The sequence below is a fragment of the Ursus americanus genome, chromosome 29, assembly GCF_024610735.1.
Source record: "Ursus americanus isolate L20-20 chromosome 29, mUrsAme1.1.p, whole genome shotgun sequence".
NCBI classification, from domain to species: domain Eukaryota; kingdom Metazoa; phylum Chordata; class Mammalia; order Carnivora; family Ursidae; genus Ursus; species Ursus americanus.
In genome coordinates this window covers 33,352,840-33,372,825 of record NC_142155.1, presented here as the reverse complement: position 1 = coordinate 33,372,825, position 19,986 = coordinate 33,352,840, and the positions used below count along the sequence as shown (strand labels likewise).

General features: G+C 38.3%; 1 protein-coding gene across 5 annotated transcripts in view; it reads left to right on the top strand.

Annotated features, from left to right (window-relative positions):
• The first annotated feature begins 1,011 nt into the window (after positions 1–1,011).
• The window catches only part of UBR2 (ubiquitin protein ligase E3 component n-recognin 2), a 115,495-nt gene continuing 96,520 nt past the window's right edge, over positions 1,012–19,986 (top strand). For 3 of the 5 annotated variants that reach the window (XM_045800666.2, XM_045800672.2, XM_045800658.2), the window contains exons 1-2: positions 1,012–1,461; positions 10,271–10,530. In XM_045800666.2, coding sequence (XP_045656622.1) covers positions 1,384–1,461; positions 10,271–10,530 — 338 coding nt within the window. In that variant the 5' untranslated portion in view covers positions 1,012–1,383. Of the gene's footprint in view, positions 1,462–10,270; positions 10,531–19,986 lie in introns of those variants that run through there. The other 2 variants (XM_045800651.2, XM_087857117.1) reach the window with 2 other exon arrangements.

Below are 19,986 nucleotides of genomic sequence, written 5' to 3'. Positions count from 1 at the left end.
CCCTGAGCTGAAGGCAGACGCTTAACGACTGCGCCACTCAGGCGCCGCTAAATTTGAATTTCTAATCTTTCTTTTATTTTCAAAAGTGACAGCAAGACTTGTGTGAACTATGAGATTATGGGTAATTTTTACTTCCTAATAAAAAAAGCAAAAACAAAACACTTGGTTAATATTATTGTTAAAATAATAACAACAAAAACATTCCCCAGGCCTGGATTGGGTCAGATTTTTTTCCTCCTAATTCACAATCTCCTTCTTGGAATAAATTAGCATGCTTGATAAAATGTGTAAGCAATTTTCTGATAAATTCTAAAGGAACTGCAGACTTGTTCTAAGAAACCCACTCACCCAACTGTCAGTCAAGAGCCTAATTACCTCTAATCAAATATAATTTTCTTTCGTACCTAATCTATTGTTGTAAAATGTTCTTATCAAGAGTAAATCTTGATAGACTTGGCTTGGTGGGCTACTTTTCCTTTGCAGCAACATTTATAATAAATATTGATAAGTGACCATAACTAAATTACGTGGAAATATTTTCTTTAGTAGCATTTAAGTATGTTTTTAAACCCTTAAAATATCTGGGTAATGTCCGCCTCAGTTACGGTCTAAAAGATGAGGGCATGATGAATGACAGAGCCATAGAACTATAGGAATAGAACGTAATTCTTCCATTCTTTCCACGAGTATCTGACTGTCTACCTATGCCAGGCTTTTAAAAGTCCCTGAGCGGCTACCACGTGCCAGGCACCGTTCTATGATCTGACGATACAAACTGGAACAAACGGAGTTGGGGGTAATAAAACTACAGTTCCCACAATTTCTCGTACTTCTGCTTCTTCCCAGGTGAGCGCTTCTTTCCGCTAGTCTCTTCCCAGGATTCTAGTTGTACAGGAAAGCCCCGCCCGCTTATCTGCCATTTGCCCGTGCTCTGGTTAGAAGGTGGACTACAACTCCCACAATGCTTTCGCGGGGTCCCCCGTAAGGTCTCCACCTGCTTCCCGGCCGTGTGGAGGAGGACTACAGTTCCCAGACTGCTTTGCTTCCTCTTTAGGGTGTTATTGCCCCTTTCCCGGTGCCGGACGCGATAGAAGCTAGCGAGAGTGCCAGGTTCTGGGTTCTCTGTGTCCTTCTCCCGGGCAGGGACGAGGCAGTGACTTGACTCTTGGGCGCCGAGCCCGAGAGGCAGTGCAGGAGGCCGCTTTCCCTCCTGTCCGTCGTACCTCACACTACTCTCCTTCTTCCCCACCCGCGGCCGCCTGGACGGCTCCTGACTGACTGCCTGGGGCACGGGTGGCAGTCTCGGCAGCCGGAGCTGAGGCGAGGCCGCGGCCCTCGGGGCGGCGGTAGCGGCGTCAGCGCTGGGGAGGAGGAGGAGGGAAGATGGCGTCGGAGCTGGAGCCCGAGGTGCAGGCCATCGACCGGAGTTTGCTGGAATGTTCGGCTGAGGAGACCGCGGGGGTGAGTGCCGGGACCCGGGCGGGGACGTTCGGCCCTCGCAGGCCGCGCCCCGGGGGAGGAACCGACTCCTGGAAATCTTGGAGCAGCCTGGCCCTGACTTGGGGCAACGACCTCGCCGGGTTCTCCGGCCTCGCCTTGTGGGTAACAGCCCGTTCAGGCCACCAGGCCTGGCCTTCTCCTACCTTCTTTATCTTCTAATAGCCGGCAGAGCCTTTCTGTGCGCCGGCCACCTTTGCATTCCCTTTCTGTCTGGCAGAACGGACAGGTCTTCCATTATTCCTTTATTTTTCTTCACCGCCCTCCTCCCCCCCCCCCCATTAGGTCTCCAACACCGGGGCCTTTGCCCTATTTGCCAGCCCCTGGAAGAGGGGAAAGGAAGACGCTTCCTGGTTTGAGGGTGTAATCGCCCTACTTCATCTAAATAATTCCTTTTCCGTAGATTAGCGGAGCATTGCCGCCTCCACCGAAACATGCTGCCCGAACCGGGTTCCTACTTTGTTCTGGGACTGCCCTAGGCACCAGAGGATGCAAACAACCCTATTCTCCCTTTATCCCCCCGTTCAGTGCATTTCTGCACCGGTTTGGTCAGTCGACAGCGGTGATGAATGTGCGGAAAGTAGTGTCTGGGCATGTTTACTGAGTGTGAGAAAGCAGTAGTGGAAGCTGGGAGATTAAAAAAATAATTTTTCTAGGAGTTGGGGATAGTTGGGTGGAAAAGAATTGTTATATAACTTTGAGAGTACAGCTTTCAACAAATAGAAACCAATAAAGTGAAGTTTGATCACAGCATAATAGGAGCAGTTAAACCCCAAACTTAAACCGTTCAAACCCAGTATTGTAATGAAAGTGTATTACGAATATGCTCATGTGAGTAAAAGAGTTGTAAAATGATTACTTTAGTAAGCTTGATGGCACTTTGCTCAAGAAGGACAGGGAACACCATTAGAACAAGTTGTCCAGAGTGATTATGAATGGACCAAAACAACCTAGGCCTCACCTCTAAGGTCTCCGATTTAAGAAGCTTAGTTTCTGGGGAGGGAGTGACCTTTGAACACTTGTCAACAATCTTAATGTTATGAACAAGATTTTAGTGGGACCCTTTGAGCTGTCGGTCAGTGAGGAGTTCTTTGAGTGAAATGATGAGGACACTAAAGTCAGAGTAGAAGCAATTGACAAGAGTAGAGGTGAAAAGTTTAATACATTGTTGAATGATGACTCTTGGATTTTTTTTTTAAACCAACTTGTTTAGGTCTGTTTTCATTTACTTTCTACTTAATATCGCAATAACCTGAGGATTTTCATCTCACATCTGCCTTTCATTTATCAAAGAGATTTGAAAAAAAAAATGAAAGTGTTAAAACTAAACAGTAAAATGGTCAGAATGATAGCTATTATTATTATTCCCAATCTGTCACTCTTCCAGTATCCATATTGATATTTTAATCTGTTGTCTACCTCAAAGTGTTGTTTTTACTCCCGCTGAATTGTGTGTGTTGGCCCAGTGATACAGGCTGTGTGCTATATTTTTCCAATTCTGAGAGTGCCAGCTATCAAGTGATTGGAATTTCTCCAACTCGAAGTTCCTGTGGAAAGTAGTTATAAACGGTGTTAGAGACCAGTGCAGTAATTCTTGTGCATTGAAATTCTCAGGCAGTTGCAGTGGGAGAAATTAAGGGAAAAGCAATCAATTTATTAATTTGGACTTAGAGTCTGTGAAGATCACAATCTGAGCTACATTTTACTTTTGTTCTATTTACTTTTAAATGGCTTTCTGAACAGTAAGATGAAAAAATATTTAGTCTAAAGACCAACAGATGTCCTTAAGTTGCAGACTAATATTAGAATACAAGGTTCTTCCAGCTATATAACCTGGCCTTACTTTGTGAGGGATTTATTGTCTGTATTTAGTTAAAACCACATAACACTTAAAACTGTTCAGCTTAGGCTACAGCAGAGCTCTTTATCACAAATTAAAATGAATTAGTAAAGTTTTCTCGGGTCAAAAAGTAAATTTTAGAGTAAAAAAGTAGTTATTGCATCCGTTAGACCTTTGTTACTGGTAATTTGCGGGATCATGTCCATTTAAAATTACTTAATAAGCTTAGTGTCACTTTTCTCACACTTTATTTATACACTGCTTTTTAAATTTTTGTTATGAGGAGGAAGGACTTTTTGTGATCTTGTGTATCCTAACAAGCATACCTCACAAATAAAAGCATTTAAGCACTCTCTTCAATAATTGTAACCTTATCAATCATCTTAAAGTGGCCCTCTCTTCACAGTTTTCTCCTTTAATTGGTAGAATTGATTCCACAACAGTATGACTTTTCCAGCACTTCTCAAGTCTAAATTTTTTGCTCCACAGATTTTATTATCATGTGTTATGAGGAGGAAGGACTTTTTGTGATCTTGTGTATCCTAACAAGCATACCTCACAAATAAAAGCATTTAAGCACTCTCTTCAATAATTGTAACCTTATCAATCATCTTAAAGTGGCCCTCTCTTCACAGTTTTCTCCTTTAATTGGTAGAATTGATTCCACAACAGTATGACTTTTCCAGCACTTCTCAAGTCTAAATTTTTTGCTCCACAGATTTTATTATCATGTGATTTAAGAAGTATATATATTGTTTTTCCCCAAACATTAAAGAAATACATATCATAATAGAAGCTTTATGTAGAGTTTTATGTCTATATTGGATATGTTTTGCTTCTAAATTTTGATAGTTTCATACATAATTCACATAATAAATTCAATTCAGTGGGTTTTTAGTATATTCACAGTTTTGCGACTATCACCACAATTTTAGAACATTTTCATCACCACAAAAAAGAAATCCTATACTTCTCAGTAGTCACTCCCTCTTTTCCTCTAAACTCCCAAACTAAAGTGCTTCTCTATTTTCTGTCTCCATTGATTTGCTTATTCTGGAAATTTCATATAGATGGAATCATAACAATATGTTGTCTTTCTGACTGGTTTCTTTCACTTAGCAGATGTTTTCAAGGTTCATCCTTGTAGCATATATCAATACCTCATTCCTTTTTATTGTCAAATGATATTTCATTGTATGAATATACCATATTTTATTTATCGTTTCATCAGTTGATGGCCATTTGGGTTGTTTCTACTTTTTGGATATTATGAATCGTGCTGCTGTGAACATTTTGGTCCGTTTTTGTGGGGACATACATTTTAATTTCTCTTCGGCATATACCAGGCATGGAATTGCTGGGTTCTATGGTAATTTTATGCTTAATGTCTTGGGGAACCACTAAACTTTTCAGAGTGATGCATCATTTTACACTTTCACCAGCAGTATATGAGGGTTCCAGTGAATTTGTCCACATCCTTACCAACACTATTATTGTCTTTTTGATTATAGCCATTCTATTGAGTGTGAAGTGGTATCTCATTGTAGTTTTGATATATATTTCCCTCATGACTGTTGATGCTGAACTTCTTTTCATGAGCTAATTGGCTGTTTGTACATCTTTAAAAGTGTCAATTCAGGTCTTTTGCTTATTTTTAAATTAGATTTTTTTCTTTTATTGTTTCTGTATTATTTTGATTCGTGAATGCTTTTACTTCAGTTCTAGAACTCTTAATATGATTTGTTTAAAATTCTTAAGATAGCCTTTTTTTTTTTTTTTAAGATTTTATTTATTTATTTGACAGAGACAGCGAGAGTGGGAACGCAAGCAAGGGGAGTGGGAGAGGGAGAAGCCGGCTTTCCGCCAAGCAGGGAGCCCGACATGGGGCTCAGTCCCAGAACCCTGGGATCATGACCTGAGCTGAAGGCAGACGCTTAACAGCTGAGCCACCCAGGCGCCCCGAAAATTCTTCTTAATATAGTCTTAAAACTTCATTTCAGCACTAGTGGTTATTGTTTTATAATTAACTTACATGTTGGTGATTCTTGTTTGAAAACAAAATCAAATGTGGTTAAAGGATACAATTTTAATTGGGTATAGAATAATAATTAGATACTGTAATAAAAGGATAACCTCTGGGGATTCTTTCATTTTTGTGTTTATTGTACTTGCTCTCTATCCCAAGGCTTAAATTTAGCATTCAAAAAAGGAAAGCTCCTGGAAACGTTGTCATAACATGTTTACTTTAGTGGAATGAGTTGACAGTTTCTTTACTTCCCTTATGGAGGACTTCTAATAAGATAGTGCTTATTACTTTGTTGGGCACATTGGTATGACAGCCACAAGTGTCTGAAATAAAGACAAATTAACATGCAACCAAATTAGAAATCTCAGTAGTGGGGCGCCTGGGTGGCACAGCGGTTAAGCGTCTGCCTTCGGCTCAGGGCGTGATCCCGGTGTTCTGGGATCGAGCCCCACATCAGGCTCCTCCGCTAGGAACCTGCTTCTTCCTCTCCCACTCCCCCTGCTTGTGTTCCCTCTCTCGCTGGCTGTCAAATAAATAAATAAAATCTTAAAAAAAAAAAAAAAGAAATCTCAGTAGTTTTTCCTGTTGAAGAAACGGTTACAGTTAGCTTATGTTAGTGAGAATAGGAAAAGCTGTTGATTGTACTTTTTTGAAAAATATGTGAGCCATTATTATGAAAGGTGGCCAAAAAATTTTTTCTTCCTGCTCAATTTCTCTTCACAGTTTTTTTTCTTTTAAGCTATACTGTTGCCAGTCACTAATTCAATATTTCTGGCATAGAATTTTTGTGTAAAGGTACTTTGCTTTATATATTAAGTGTTTAAATTTAATGAAGTTTAAAATGCCCGGTATAAGTCCTGAATCTGTTAGGTGGTTTTAAATTTGAATCATATGCCTGCTTTTCTTAAACCAGATATTTATATTTTCTTAATAATTTATAATAGTATATTACAAAAAGTATTTAGGATGAAATGCTTTACTAATAATATGTAATATCAGTGGATATTTTATACAGTAATATATATACATAATATAGTAATATAGTATAAATATATAGTAACTTATAGTAAAGATTATAACATATAAAGCATTTTATATAAGGTTGGTGATTTTTTCTTAACCAGAAGCTGATAATAGCTTCTGAATTTTTTGTTTAAGGAATCTGTGAACAGGGAGTGCCTTGCTGGCTCCTTTGGTAGAGCATGTGACTCTTTTTTTTTTTTAAGATTTTATTTATTTATTTGACAGAGAGAGACAGCAAGAGAGAGAACACAAGCAGGGGAAGCGGGAGAGGGAGAAGAAGGCTCCCCGCCGAGCAAGGGGCCCGCTTGGGGCTCGATCCCAGGACCCTGGAATCATGACCTGAGCGGAAGGCAGACTCTTAATGACTGAGCCATCCAGGTGCCCAGAGCATGCGACTCTTAATCACAGGGTCATGAGTTCAAGCCCCATGCTGGGCATGAAATCTACTTTAAAAAAAAAAAAAAAAAAAAAAGAAATCTATGAACATATTTGACCACAAAACACATAATTTCTTTTAGAAAGTGCTCACCTTTTATTCTCCCTGGATTAAAATCCTGCAAAAGTGTTTTTTCTTAAGAAAAATGGGAACATAAGATACAAGAAAACCAAAAATTATTCTTAAAATAAAACCTTTAAATGTGTTATAAATTAACATTGCCTGAAGTATAACTTTCTAGGACCATAGGAATGAATTCTTTGAATCTTAAAGCTTAATTTTTTATCCAGAAACAAGTTACTTAGGTTAATTTGACTATCTTCATTCATATTTTGAAATAGGATTTCTGCCAATGGGTGAAAAACTAGACATTTATCCTTAGATGTAGCCAAAAAAGTATTTTTTAGCTCAGAGAATTAGATTTTAGGTTGCTTATTGGTTGATGACTCTTTGCCTTTTACTATTGACTTTTTTTTAACTCATCCTTTATAATTGCTAATTTAGTGTGTGTGTGTGTGTGTGTGTGTGTGTGATTTTGATTACAAATCACTTCTCTAGAGGGAGCTACTCCTTAATCCTATGGGATTATCTCCCAAGAAGTGCTGTTGTTTTAAGAGTAATGTAGTCTCTTCCTACTTGCATAAAGCAAAAAACTAAATTGGTAACATTTGAAAAAGATAGTTTCTTTTCAGGGGTGAAAACTGTTTCACTCTGCTCCCTAAGAAGCTTGGTTCAGCCCTGTAATTTACAAACAAGATTTTTACATTTTTAGTACACATGAAAATGTGAGGTCGACTAGAAAGTTAATATATGCCACCTCAGGAATATTTAAAATCTCACTCTACATATTGTTATTTTTAGAAGGAAGGAAGTGGGTGAAGACTAAGAGTTAAAATGAAGACCTTATATTGTTGTCTTACCGTGTTAGACATTACTAGAATGTAAACTCTTTAACAAGGATGTAATGTGAATTTTGGTTGTAATCCATAGGTAAGCATTTGACCTATAAGTTAGCAGTTCTGTTAACTGCATCTTTGTACAAGTGAGTCCTTTCATGTATTCTGATTTTAAAATTTTTACCTGGTTTAGAGTCAAAATAAGTTGCAATTACACAAAGCCGTATGGGGGACAAGTAAACATACAGATAGAATTGACAGGGATAAATGACGATACAGGGAAAAGACTTAAGATATAAGGAAATAAAAAAGGAAAAGAAAGGAGGTGGTTTGAAGGATGCCTTATCTAGGGCTTATTTGGTTTGGGTTTTAGAGACTGCAGGCCTGGATCTATTATCTCGGCTTTCATCAAAGCCACAAGGAGCATCTTCCTGCAATATCAGTGTTATATGACAGTAAGTACTATAAGCATATTTATAGTCATTCATTTAACAGATTTTACTAAATGCCCATGGGGCTGAGTTCTGTTTTAGACCTAGGGGAAGTGGGAACAGGTGGTGGGAGTGAGGAATGGTCTGAGCAGGCATCTTAGAGAAAGTGAAACATACGGGAAGTTCTGAAGAATGAGTAGAAAATAGGCCGTAAAGCAGAGAGAGGAGCACTACCGGTCAGGAGGAGGGAGCTAAGTATGACAGAGGCAAAGGACCTTATAAACCATGTCAGGGGACTTGACTTGATCCTAAATACAAGGGGAAGCTGAATGATATGACATTTTGCAAGAATAGCTCTGGTAGTGAGGTTGGAAAATGGACTGTACAAGGGCAAGACCAGCAGGGATGCCCAGTTAGGACATTTTTTCACTAGTATTGGTGAAAGATAGGAGTAGGGGTTTTGGACCAGAGTAGTGGGGATGGTCCCTGTAGAGCTGAAGAGAAAGAAATGGATAGAGTCAACAGATTATTTGCCTAATAGACAAGACATGATTAATTGGATGTTGAGTTGAGGAATAAGGATTTCAGGTTTTTCTGGTGTGGGTACTTAGTTAGATGCTGGTCTCTAAAATAAGGAAGTGGAGAAAATAGGTTTTTGAGGAGGGTTAGTGGAGATCATAAGTTCAGTTTTAGACCTATTGAGTTGGTGTTTGAATCAGGAGAAACTTTATTCTTTTTCTCTCTATACTTACCAATACTTGTGGCCACCGAATATGTGAGGTTTTTCCCATACCAAGCAATTCTCTAATTCCCTACAGACACCCAAGTGGGTGTCCTACAATTCAGTTCAATTCTGACACCATATACCTGGAGTTAGCATCAGATCCCACAGATTAAGGGCTCAGTCCCACAAGACTGACCCTCTCACTACTTAAGATGCCAATCACAAGCAGCAGGTCCTCAGGTTACCCAGAACTTCTGTCTGACTTGGCTACAAATCGAGAGTTCCCCTGACCCCCTCTTCGGGTTCAATAATTTGCTAGAATGGCTCACAGAATTCAGGGAAATGGTTTATTTACTAGATTAGTGGTTTATTGTGAAATGATCCAACTCAGGAACAGCAGACGGAAGAGATGCATAGAGCAAGGTATGTGGGAAGGGGTGCAGAGCTTCCATGCTGTATCTAGGTGCACCAGCACTTTTCTGTTCACCATTCCAGAAGCTCTTTGAACCCCAACATAGAGATTTTTATGGAAGCTTCATTATGTAAGCATAATTGAATAAATCATTGGCCGTTAATGATTAGCTCAACCGCCAGCCCCTCTCCCTTCCCTGAGGTAGGGGGTGGAGGCTGTTATTTCCAACCTTCTTATCACATGCTTTGTTCCCCTGGCAACCAGGTCTGCATCCCTGGGGGCTTTCCAAAAGTCATCTCATTAACCTCAGCTCCAGTTCAGTTGAAAGGAGATTAATTATCACAGGTAGTTGGACATAAAAGTTTGGTACAGAAAAATGGCTTTTGTTTTTGAGCAGGGAGAGCAAAGGGGAAAGGATTTACAGAGAGGTTGATCAGGGAAAGAAGGCATAATTGATAGAACAAAGTCTCTTGTAGACTCCCATTCATAAGAGACTGGTATATCATTTATAAGTGTAAGTAGGCATAGTGTAAGGCTGTTCATGTTCACTGCATATTCTTCCTGTCAGCAAACTGACATGAGAATCCAAATACACAATCCGTGTATCATTTGAGCAAAGCATTAGAAAGGAAGTCAGATGGGCATAATAAAGCTGGTGTCTTATATGATGATTTGTTGTGGTCATTTTCCTGTAACTGCCTACAGAAGCTTGCTTCAAGAGTAATTTTGAGGAGACAGATCATTTCACTTTAAAGTAGAATTCTGAAATACTTGGCATTTTAATAAAGTTCTAAATGAATTTTACCCTTTTTGGAAAGAAAACTTACAGTTGTGAGTGATGTCAACAAAATAGTTTATATGACTCTCTTAACATTGTTTTTGTACCTAAAAGAATATATAGTAGGTTTATCCAAATTAGCAGTTGGACATTGTTTAAACCTAATTTTTCTTTTTTCTTTCTTTCTTTCTTTTTTTTTTTTTAAAGAAATGGCTGCAAGCAACTGACCTCACTAGAGAAGTGTACCAGCATTTAGCCCACTATGTACCCAAAATCTACTGCAGGGGTCCCAACCCTTTTCCACAGAAGGAGGACATGCTGGCACAGCATGTTTTGTTGGGACCAATGGAGTGGTACCTTTGTGGTGAAGATCCTGCATTTGGATTTCCAAAACTTGAACAAGCAAACAAACCTTCTCATCTTTGTGGTCGTGTTTTTAAAGTAGGAGAGCCTACATACTCTTGCAGGTAAAATATTATAATTTTCTTTCTAAAAGGCTCTTGTTTTTACTTTTTTTTCCTGAAACCTTGTTTTTGTTTTAAAATTATGAAATACATATATATTAAGTCTACACAACAAATATATATGGTTTATTAAATAATCATGAAACAAATATTCATGTAATTATTTTCCAGGTCAAGAAATAGAACATCAGCATTCCAGAAAACCACAGATGCTTTCTTCCTTCCCTCTATTTAGCTGCTACCCTGACTCTCGTAGTAATCACTTCTTTGCTTTTCTTGATGGTTTTCTAGTTCGTGATTTTTTTTTTAATGTTGAGAATTGAGTGTACAAGGGCAGAAGATGGAGAGGCAGGCCCTGTCTCCTTTAAAACCCATCTATTCCTATTTCACAGAACTAGTCATTGTCAACAGTTTCTTATGTATCCTTCCAGAAATTTTTATGCATATTCAGGCCCATATATGGCTATCTTATACACATATGCAAACATACATACAAAAGGAAGTATGTGTTATATATTCTGCGTTAAATTTTCCCTTCTCTGTTTAACAAAATCTTGACTTCTATCCATATCAGCTGATATAGCTAGATAATATTCCATTGCATGGGTGTACTATCTATAGAGACATTATGTAACATTTCTTTTCCTTAACACTTTTTCCTATAAGACTTAAACTTAATAAGTTCAATTTTGGTTAAGGCCTATAGTCTTTCTTTATAAGCATGTTAGAATACCAGTGGAGATCTTTTTATATTTTGAAATACTGTTAGCTTTAGTTTTTTGTTCGTCTACATAAAAACTTCTTTGATTTCTCTATTGATGTTTGAAGCAGTAGATTTAGTTTCACGTCACGATGTGCAGATGAGGAAACTGAGATCCACTTGTTCCAGTAGTGTCTTTTGTAGCAAAAAGGTCCATTTCCAACACATGTATTTGAATGTCATATCTTTTAATCTTCAATCTGGAATGTTTTCTCGGGTTTTTTGTTATTTTGGTTTGGTTTGGTTTGGTTTTGGGTTTACTTCTGTGCTCTTGGTACTTTTAAAGATTACAAGCCACTTATTTTTTAAACGTCCATTTGGGTTTGTCTGACCCACTCATAAGACTGGAGTCAGTTTGCATCTTTCACAGGAATATAACAGAAATCACATGTTCTCATTCTTATTTTAGCCTATCAAGAAGCATGTGATTTTGATTTGTTTGATAACTGGTGATGTTAATTTTGGTCACTTGATTAAGGGGGTGTCTACAAGACTTCTCTACTGTGAAGTTACTCTCTTACCCTTTGTAATCAATAAGTATTTTGTGGGGAGGTACTCTAAGCTATTAAATATCCCGTTTCTTATCAGACATTCATTTTATTCATTTATTTATCTCAGTATGTATTGATGGAAGCCTATTATCGTGTTCAAATAGTTCTAGATTTGACCAGTGGGATGCCCTTCAAGCTGTATTCTTTGTTCTTTTCATGTCCTCATCATTCTTTGAACACTTCCTTGTTCTAACACAAGATGTTTAGGACACATCTTCAACTTTCTCCTGCCCCAGACCTAAAATCAATCATTTCTTTAAGGAGCGTCGTTCCTTTTCAGTAGTCATTAGTGTTAAGAAATAAGATACTAGGTGTGCTTGTTTCTGTTTGTATGTCACTAATCCCAGGCCCTCTCAGTGGATCTGTAATTTATATATGCCTATAGATACATATTGAAAGAAGTATTGAAAATCATGCATTTACAGTAATCTCTTCAGTTCCAGTCTAGTGCCACAGGCTTCTCTCTTGGTTTTTCCCTTTGCATATTTGTAACTTCCTTCCCTGATGAATCTGATTCTCATTATCCTAAAAATATTTACTAATTTGATCATTTACTTATATACAACCATTTTTCACTGCCATCGCCACTGCCTTGTCCCATTTGGGCTCCACACCCTATGCTGGGTCCTGGTAGCCTTCCTCCACCCCACGTTAGGGCAGATCTAAAAGAAGTCTTTAAGACACATGGTCACAGCCTTTGTGTTGAATCACCTCGTTGTCTGCCTTGACAGGAAGTCCAGAGTCTGCTAGCAGTGTTTGCTGGACTTGAGGTATCTCTGTGGCACTCTTGGAGAGTGTCATCCTCTGTGTGTGCAGCCCAACCCTCAGCCAAGAACTCATCCGTAGGTGACCTCCACATAGACTTCTGTCCTTTCCTGGCCCCTCCCGTTCTGCATACATTCCCGCTGTGGTGCCCTGACTCAAGGCTTCTAGCTCTTTTACCTGCCCCCAAATTTGATCTAGTCTCAGCTCAGTGGGACCTTTCTGCACTGCTTAGATTCTAGCTCACTGTGTCACAGGTGGGAATTTACCTCCTCAGTGAGAGAGCCTTATGTATTCATCTAGTTTTATGGCTGTGTAGAGTGGAAGGCTGGTTGAGTACCAGTTACTCTGTTGTAACCAGAAGTGTAAGTCCCAGTATTTCTTTTAACGAAGAAAGTGCCTTATGTTTGTTGAGCACCTTCTAGCGCCACATTCAATGCTGAGAGCTTAATATGAAATCATGTTTAATCCGTTTACAGACTTCTGAGATAATATCCCTGAGGAGACTGAGGCTCAAGAGTCGTTAAGTGACTTACCTGCAGTCATAAAAATTGAAACCCGGGCTCTCAGACTCTAAAGTCCATTATTTTTTCATTTTACCTTTCATTGATTCTCATATATTGGTCTCTTAGAAATTTTTCATTCGTGGGGCGCCTGGGTGACACAGCAGTTAAGCATCTGCCTTCGGCTCAGGGCGTGATCCCAGCGTTACGGGATCGAGCCCCACATCAGGCTCCTCTGCTATGAGCCTGCTTCTTTCTCTCCCACTCCCCCTGCTTGTGTTCCCTCTCTCACTGGCTGTCTCTATCTCTGTCAAATAAATAAATAAAATCTTTAAAAAAAAAAAAAAGAAATTTTTCATTCGTATTCAGTAAAAGGAGAGGAAAAAATAGGAAAAATGTTCTGTTTTTCTTGAAACTAAGTCTGTCTAGCTTCTAAATTCTGAGAGGTGTTCTTTGTTGTTAAAATATTAGTATATGTAATGATGACGATGAACTAGTTTTGTTTCTAAATGTTTTTAGAAAAAAAAAAATCAATCCTCTCTGTGGTCATTCTACTCGTCCCTGAAACTCAGAAATCTGGGAACTACACACTAACACTTGTTTCCTAAGCGGAAAATCAAGTTACATTGCAGTACTTCTGTACTACAAAGTACCTGCGAAGAATATTAAATAAAAATATTTGGGCTGGAAAAAGAGCTTTTGGTGACAGTATTGTGAACTTGGCCTGAATCCCTTTCTCCCTCATTATCCCCAGTTAAACTAGTCTATAAGCTTATTTTTCCCCATTGCAGATGTTTGGCACTTAGAATAGCCTCATACATGTTAGGTGCTCAGCAAATATTTGTTGAGGAAATGTCTGTCACATTGTTCAAAGTACAGAGGACAGTTTAGAGATATTTTGCTATTCCTACCTTAGTTAAATTGCTTGAGTATTCCTATTTTTTGCCCATTTCCATACCTGTCCAGTGGCAATATCATATTTATTGTAAGCCAGCTACTTTGGGAGATGTTATTCATGATTATGTATGGGAAATCCCTCCCATTTTAGATTTTATAACTTTGAATATTCGTTCTTATACCCAGCCAACTAATTAATAGGACAGCTGGTGCTACAGGTACACAGCACATTAATCTCTCTTATGAATTTATTGCCACTTTATTTATCTTTTAACCATAGGCACAGTATACAGGAATTTTGTTAGTCCCAGGAATTCATATGTGTCCATGTGGGTCCATCCCAGGGGAGAAGAGGTTGGGTACAGGTTTGAATGCTTTATACGGAGGCCTTGATTAAATTGACAGAGTTCTGGGATCTTCCATTACTAGAAGAAGAGGAAGTAAGAAGACTCTTATCTTCAAAAGTGACCGTGGAATAGGCTTTTGGAAGTTTGGAGGAGTGGAGTGGGATGGAGGAGGAGGAATATATTTATTCCTTCAGTGAAAATGTTGTACTGAAAAGGTATTTGCCTGTATTGGAAGGTTAGGTCTGCGTAAAGGATTTGTAGGTGAAACCCAAGTCAGAGATGATCTTAGTAGATTTTTTTCAGTATTACATGTGGTCAAGTTTGAACCAGGCTATGTCAGTTTCTCTGAGATATAAGTCCATTTCACTGTAGTCCAGAGGTTTAGGTTAATCCATCATCCCTCTTCTGGATATTCTGTGTATTAAGAGGATGTATGTAATCAATGGAAAGGAAGGCACAATGGGTAGGGGGGATGCCTCATGTTGTGAGGAGAAAATTACTTTGTTGACATCATCTAAAGAGAGTCATGAGGGTATATTAAGGATAGAGAACACAAAAAACAGCCTCAGCTACTGCTTTTTAGAAATTAAAAACCTAACAGGCAAAACATGCATTGGTTATATCTTTCAGAAGGTACAAAAGTGTACGCCACGAAAAATAACCTTCCTTCTCCACCCCTTAATTTCCCTGTTTCCTTATCCAGAAGTGACCACCGTTAGTAGTTTCTTGTGTATTCTTCTATATATCCTATGCATTTGCAAGCATTTATATTTTATTTAGTAAATGCTAGCATGTCACTTAAACTGTTTTCACCTTGCTTATATCATTTAAAATTTGTTCTTAAAATGTTACATAACATTAGAGAGAGAGTATGTGTGCTGACTTTGTCTTATGTTTTTAATGGCTGATTATTCTATTGTAGGATAGTCTATCCTTTACTAACTAGCCTTCTATTAGTAGACATTTAGGTGGTTTCCAGTATTATAAATAATACTGCACTGAATATCTTCATATGTCTTTGTGCACATATAGAAGTAGGTTCACAGAATACATTCCTTTAAGTAAAATTTCTGTGTCAAAGGATGCATACACTTATTTCTCTTTTAATGACCAGTAGTAAAAACCTATAAAATGAAAAATAGATGGGGACGCCTTGGTGGCTCAGTTGGTTAAGTGTCTGCCTTTGGCTTGGGTCATGATCCCAGGGTCCTGTGATGGAGTCCCACATCGACCTCCTTGCTTGGTGTGAAAACTGCTTCTCTCTCTGCCTGCCACTCCCCCTGCTTGAGCTTGCTGTCTCTCTTCTGACAAATAAATAAAATCTTAAAAAAAAAAAAGAGAGAGAGAGAGATTATGTGCTAGTTTGAGGAAGAGAGGCAGGGTGGGGGGCAAACAACAGAAACTGCAATGGAGATTATGGGAAAGTTTGGAAAATCTGTCTTCTAGCCCACCTTATGGGAAGAAGAAACCAGGAAGAACAGAACTGTGTGTGGAAGCCAGAAAGAGGAGGCAGATTAGCCAATTGCCTGAGCTGTAGAGGAAAGAAAGCAGTGTTTGGTGAGAATCTCACATGAAAGAACAGAAATCTTTCTTTCTCTGGGATAGGAGAGAAAGATTTAATCTGTAAAGGGTCCGGTAGGACCTAAGTTTGGACTACACTCTTAACAGATATTTCTAAACTTTGCTGTTACCTGAAGTTGGCCACACTGCAGGTTAAGGACCTTCAAGACTGTCCAAGATACAGCTGCAAGTTTAGTGATTTTCAGAGGCACCTTCAATTCTGATCAGCTGGCGGCAAATTTCAGGTATCTCCACAGACTGCCGTAGGGTACGTAATTCATTAGAACAACTCCCAGAACTGAGGAAAATGTTGTAGTTATGATTAAAGTTTTATCACAGCGAAAGGATACAGATCAGAATCAGCCAGAGAGATACATAGGAAGATTTCCAAATGCAAAGCTTCTCTTGTCCTCAGGGACACATTATCTTTCTGGCACATTAATGCATGACAGTACACACACAGTATTTGGCAATTAGGGACTCTCATCCAGGCTTTGGTGTCCAGAGTTTTTATTGGGGTTTCATTATGTAGGCATGACTAACTGAATCACTGCCCACGGACTTAATATCTAGCTCCACTTCCCTTCCCAGAGGTAGGGCTAATATGTGGCTGAAAGCCCCAACCCTCCAGTCACGTGGTTTGTCTTTCTAATATGGCCAATCCCCACTCTGCCTCATTCATTAGCATAAACTATCATGTGGAGGGGGCAGCATGAATAACAAAGATACTCCTATCACACAGGAAATTGTAAGGATTTAGAGTTCCCTGCAGGAACCATGGGACAAAAGCCATCCAGATTCTTTAATTACACAGTTGTTGAGAAAGTAAATGAGATCCATTGTGTATTGCTTTCCGTGATTCTTAGCACATGGTAAACTCTTAGTAAATGTCCATGCTGAAGTCCTGGGGATGATTGTCTTCTGTTATTCCCATGTCTCATGTATTCCTGATAAAATGACATAGAGCCTATCATTTGGAAAGATGAAATATGGTTATTGAAATTCTAGGGGAGTTTCTAAACTAGATCCTTCAAGGATAAAAGTGATTCTTGTCTGTAGGATAGAGGTTTTCTTGAACTAGAAAAAATGATATTCAGGAGTTTATGTGTGGTACTTAGGAAAGGGATTTGTGAAAGGACTTAAGTTAGTTTTTCTCTAGAGAGTTATTTGTTCATAGTTTCTAAACTTGTGTAGGTCACAAATTATCTTGCTAAAGCCTCTGTGATATCAGAAAAAGCTATCTGTTTTCATGCAGTAGGCTAATATTTATATTTGTCTATACTTAGTTTTCTATTAGGAAAAGTGTAGTCAAATTTAACACTTGTTATTCCTTTCTAAATAGAGATGGTTGTTACTAGGGACAGTAATCTTAGTATTGGTTTTGATCATAACTATTTACCATTTCATAACCATTAAGAAAAATAAAATATTAGTAGAATATGAAATCATACTTCAGTGTGGTATAAATTTTGAGTTTAACAGTTCTGATAGATGTAAAGAACTTAGGTTTAATTTCACTGATTTCTTTGTATAGTTAGATTGAGAACTTTTTTTATTAGAGTTTTATTTATTTACGTAATCTCCACACCCGGTGTAGGTGTCACATGCTCTTCCAACTGAGCCAGCCAGGTGCCCCGACAATATTTTTTTTAACTAACTAACTAACTAACTAACTATTTATTTATTTATTTATTTATTTATTTATAAGATTTCTTTATTTGAGACCAGGGGTGGAAGGGCAGCGAGAGAGGGAGAGAGAATCTCAAGCAGACTCCCCTCTGTGCACGGAGCCTGACGCAGGGCTCGATCTCATGACCCTGAGATCAGGACCTGAGCAGAAACCAAGAGTCAGACGCTTCACCAACTGCGCCACCCAGGCACCCCTTAACTAATAATTTAAAAACTTACTGCATGAATGTTACAGATAACTAGCAGTTATGGTTGGGGAGTTATGCTGCTATCAGGAATATTCTTAGCATATGTTTCCAGATAATGCTTTATGATGCTTTATTATATAATAAACTATTAAATGGTTTTGCTCAGATTTAACTTTTTTTCTTAACTTTGATTCTGCTAGTCATGATAGATGATGTTATGCTGAAAATAACAAACCACCCTACAGTCTTGAAGACCTGAACTACCTAAAATACATGTTTTATGAGAGACTATGGACTATGAGAAACAAACTGAGCACTTCAGAGGGGAGGGGGGTGGGGGAATGGGATAGACCGGTGATGGGTAGTAAGGAGGGCACGTATTGCATGGTGCATTGGGAGTTATACACAACTAATGAATCATCGAGCCTTACATCGGAAACCGGGGATGTACTGTATGGTGACTAACATAATATAATAAAAAATCATTAAAAAAAAAAAAAAGGAGAAAAAAAATAATAAAATACATGTTTTACTCAGACAGTGTGACCCGTTTGGATCAGTGAGGGCAATGAGTGGAGGGTTCTACTCTGATTAGTTACTTAACACCATATTACGTCTTCATAAACTTAACATAATGCTTTTTCGGGTTCAGCACAGCAGGGGAAGAGTAGAGCTGGAGAGTCTTGCCCAGCAAATAAATTGCACTAGCTCAGAATTAGCAACCACGCCCACATCCCTTTAGTCAGAACGAATCGGAAGGCCTCTGTCCAATTGCAAAACAGAGTGGGGAGGTGAAATTCTCCTGTGTCTGGAAAAGATGCAAACTCTCTCTGTGGATGAACATTAGAAGTTTCTTCAGTGATTTTTTAGGGGTTTTGGGTTATTTTTCCTTCCTCACAGAGCAGTTAGGAAAAATGAGGTAATGTATAAATATAGCACTTGGGGAATTATATTTACATAGGTAAGAATTTTTAAACCAAACACTGAGTCTTCGGATGAGTTACTGAGCCATGATTAATATCTCAGGCAGAGGGGTAGACATAATTTCATTTCTATTCTGTGTGGAAATATAAAGCTCTAATGTGGAAGAAAGAACCGCTTATTTCCAGTGAGAGGAGTTTGTTTAGTTTCTTGGCTTTAAAAAAAAAAAAAAACTTGAAAACTTGATCTCTTTTTAGCTGAGTTCTATTTTAAGACCGTTTCTTTTTGCTGTGAATAGTCCAGAGATTGAAATCAGTGCTGTGTTAGTTTTAAAAATATTGGTTACCTCTAATTATGATGTGCTACATGAATGAAATTATACTGTGTATATTGCAATCGTGACTTTTTTCCATTTAACAATTTGTCTTAGAGATCTTTCCCTGTCAGTATATATAAATCATCATTCTTTTAACTGCTGTGTTTCCATAGTACATTCAGGCCATAATTTATTTCATTGCTCTGTTAATGAAATTAGAAATGGGGAACTTCTAGGGTGTTTTCCCCATAATGAACTATGCTACAAAGAACACCCTGTACATATTTGTACACATCTCTTTTGTACACTCACACACGTGTCAGTATTTTTCAAGGTAAATACCTTGAAGTAGAATTTCAGTGCTATGTGTTAACCACTGTGAGCTTCAGTATACTGGAAATTCTCTTGGCTGCACTGCTCGCCTTGCCCTGGGAAAATGACAGGGAGTGGGCAGTTGATATCTCCTAGATAGTTTGGATTCCTGTAGTTGTCTAAAATGAGTCTTGTATGCTTATTTTAGAGATCTGTGATCATTTTTAATTACTCTGTGCCAGTTTGTTGCAGGATTGAACATAGGCATGCATGGGGTATAATATCAACTTTATATGTATGCCTTTGTCTTGATGTTAGGAAATACTAGAACTATGACTAGATACTCTGGGCTGATCCTTTCAGGTAAGGAAACTCAGACTTAATGTCTAAAATTTTCCTTTTGATACCCAATTGAGTTTTGGTTTTTTTTTTTTAAGGGAAAATTTACGTATTTCAAAAGGCACAAATCTTAATTACACATATTTGACAATAGTTAACCTCATGTAACTCACATCCCTTCAAGATACGAACATTTCCATCTGACTAGAAATTTCCCTCTGAGTAGCTCCAGCCCCTAGGTAACCACTATTCTGATAATTTCACTGTAGATTATTTTTGCCTGTTCTAGAACGTCATAAAAATGAAATCATTCT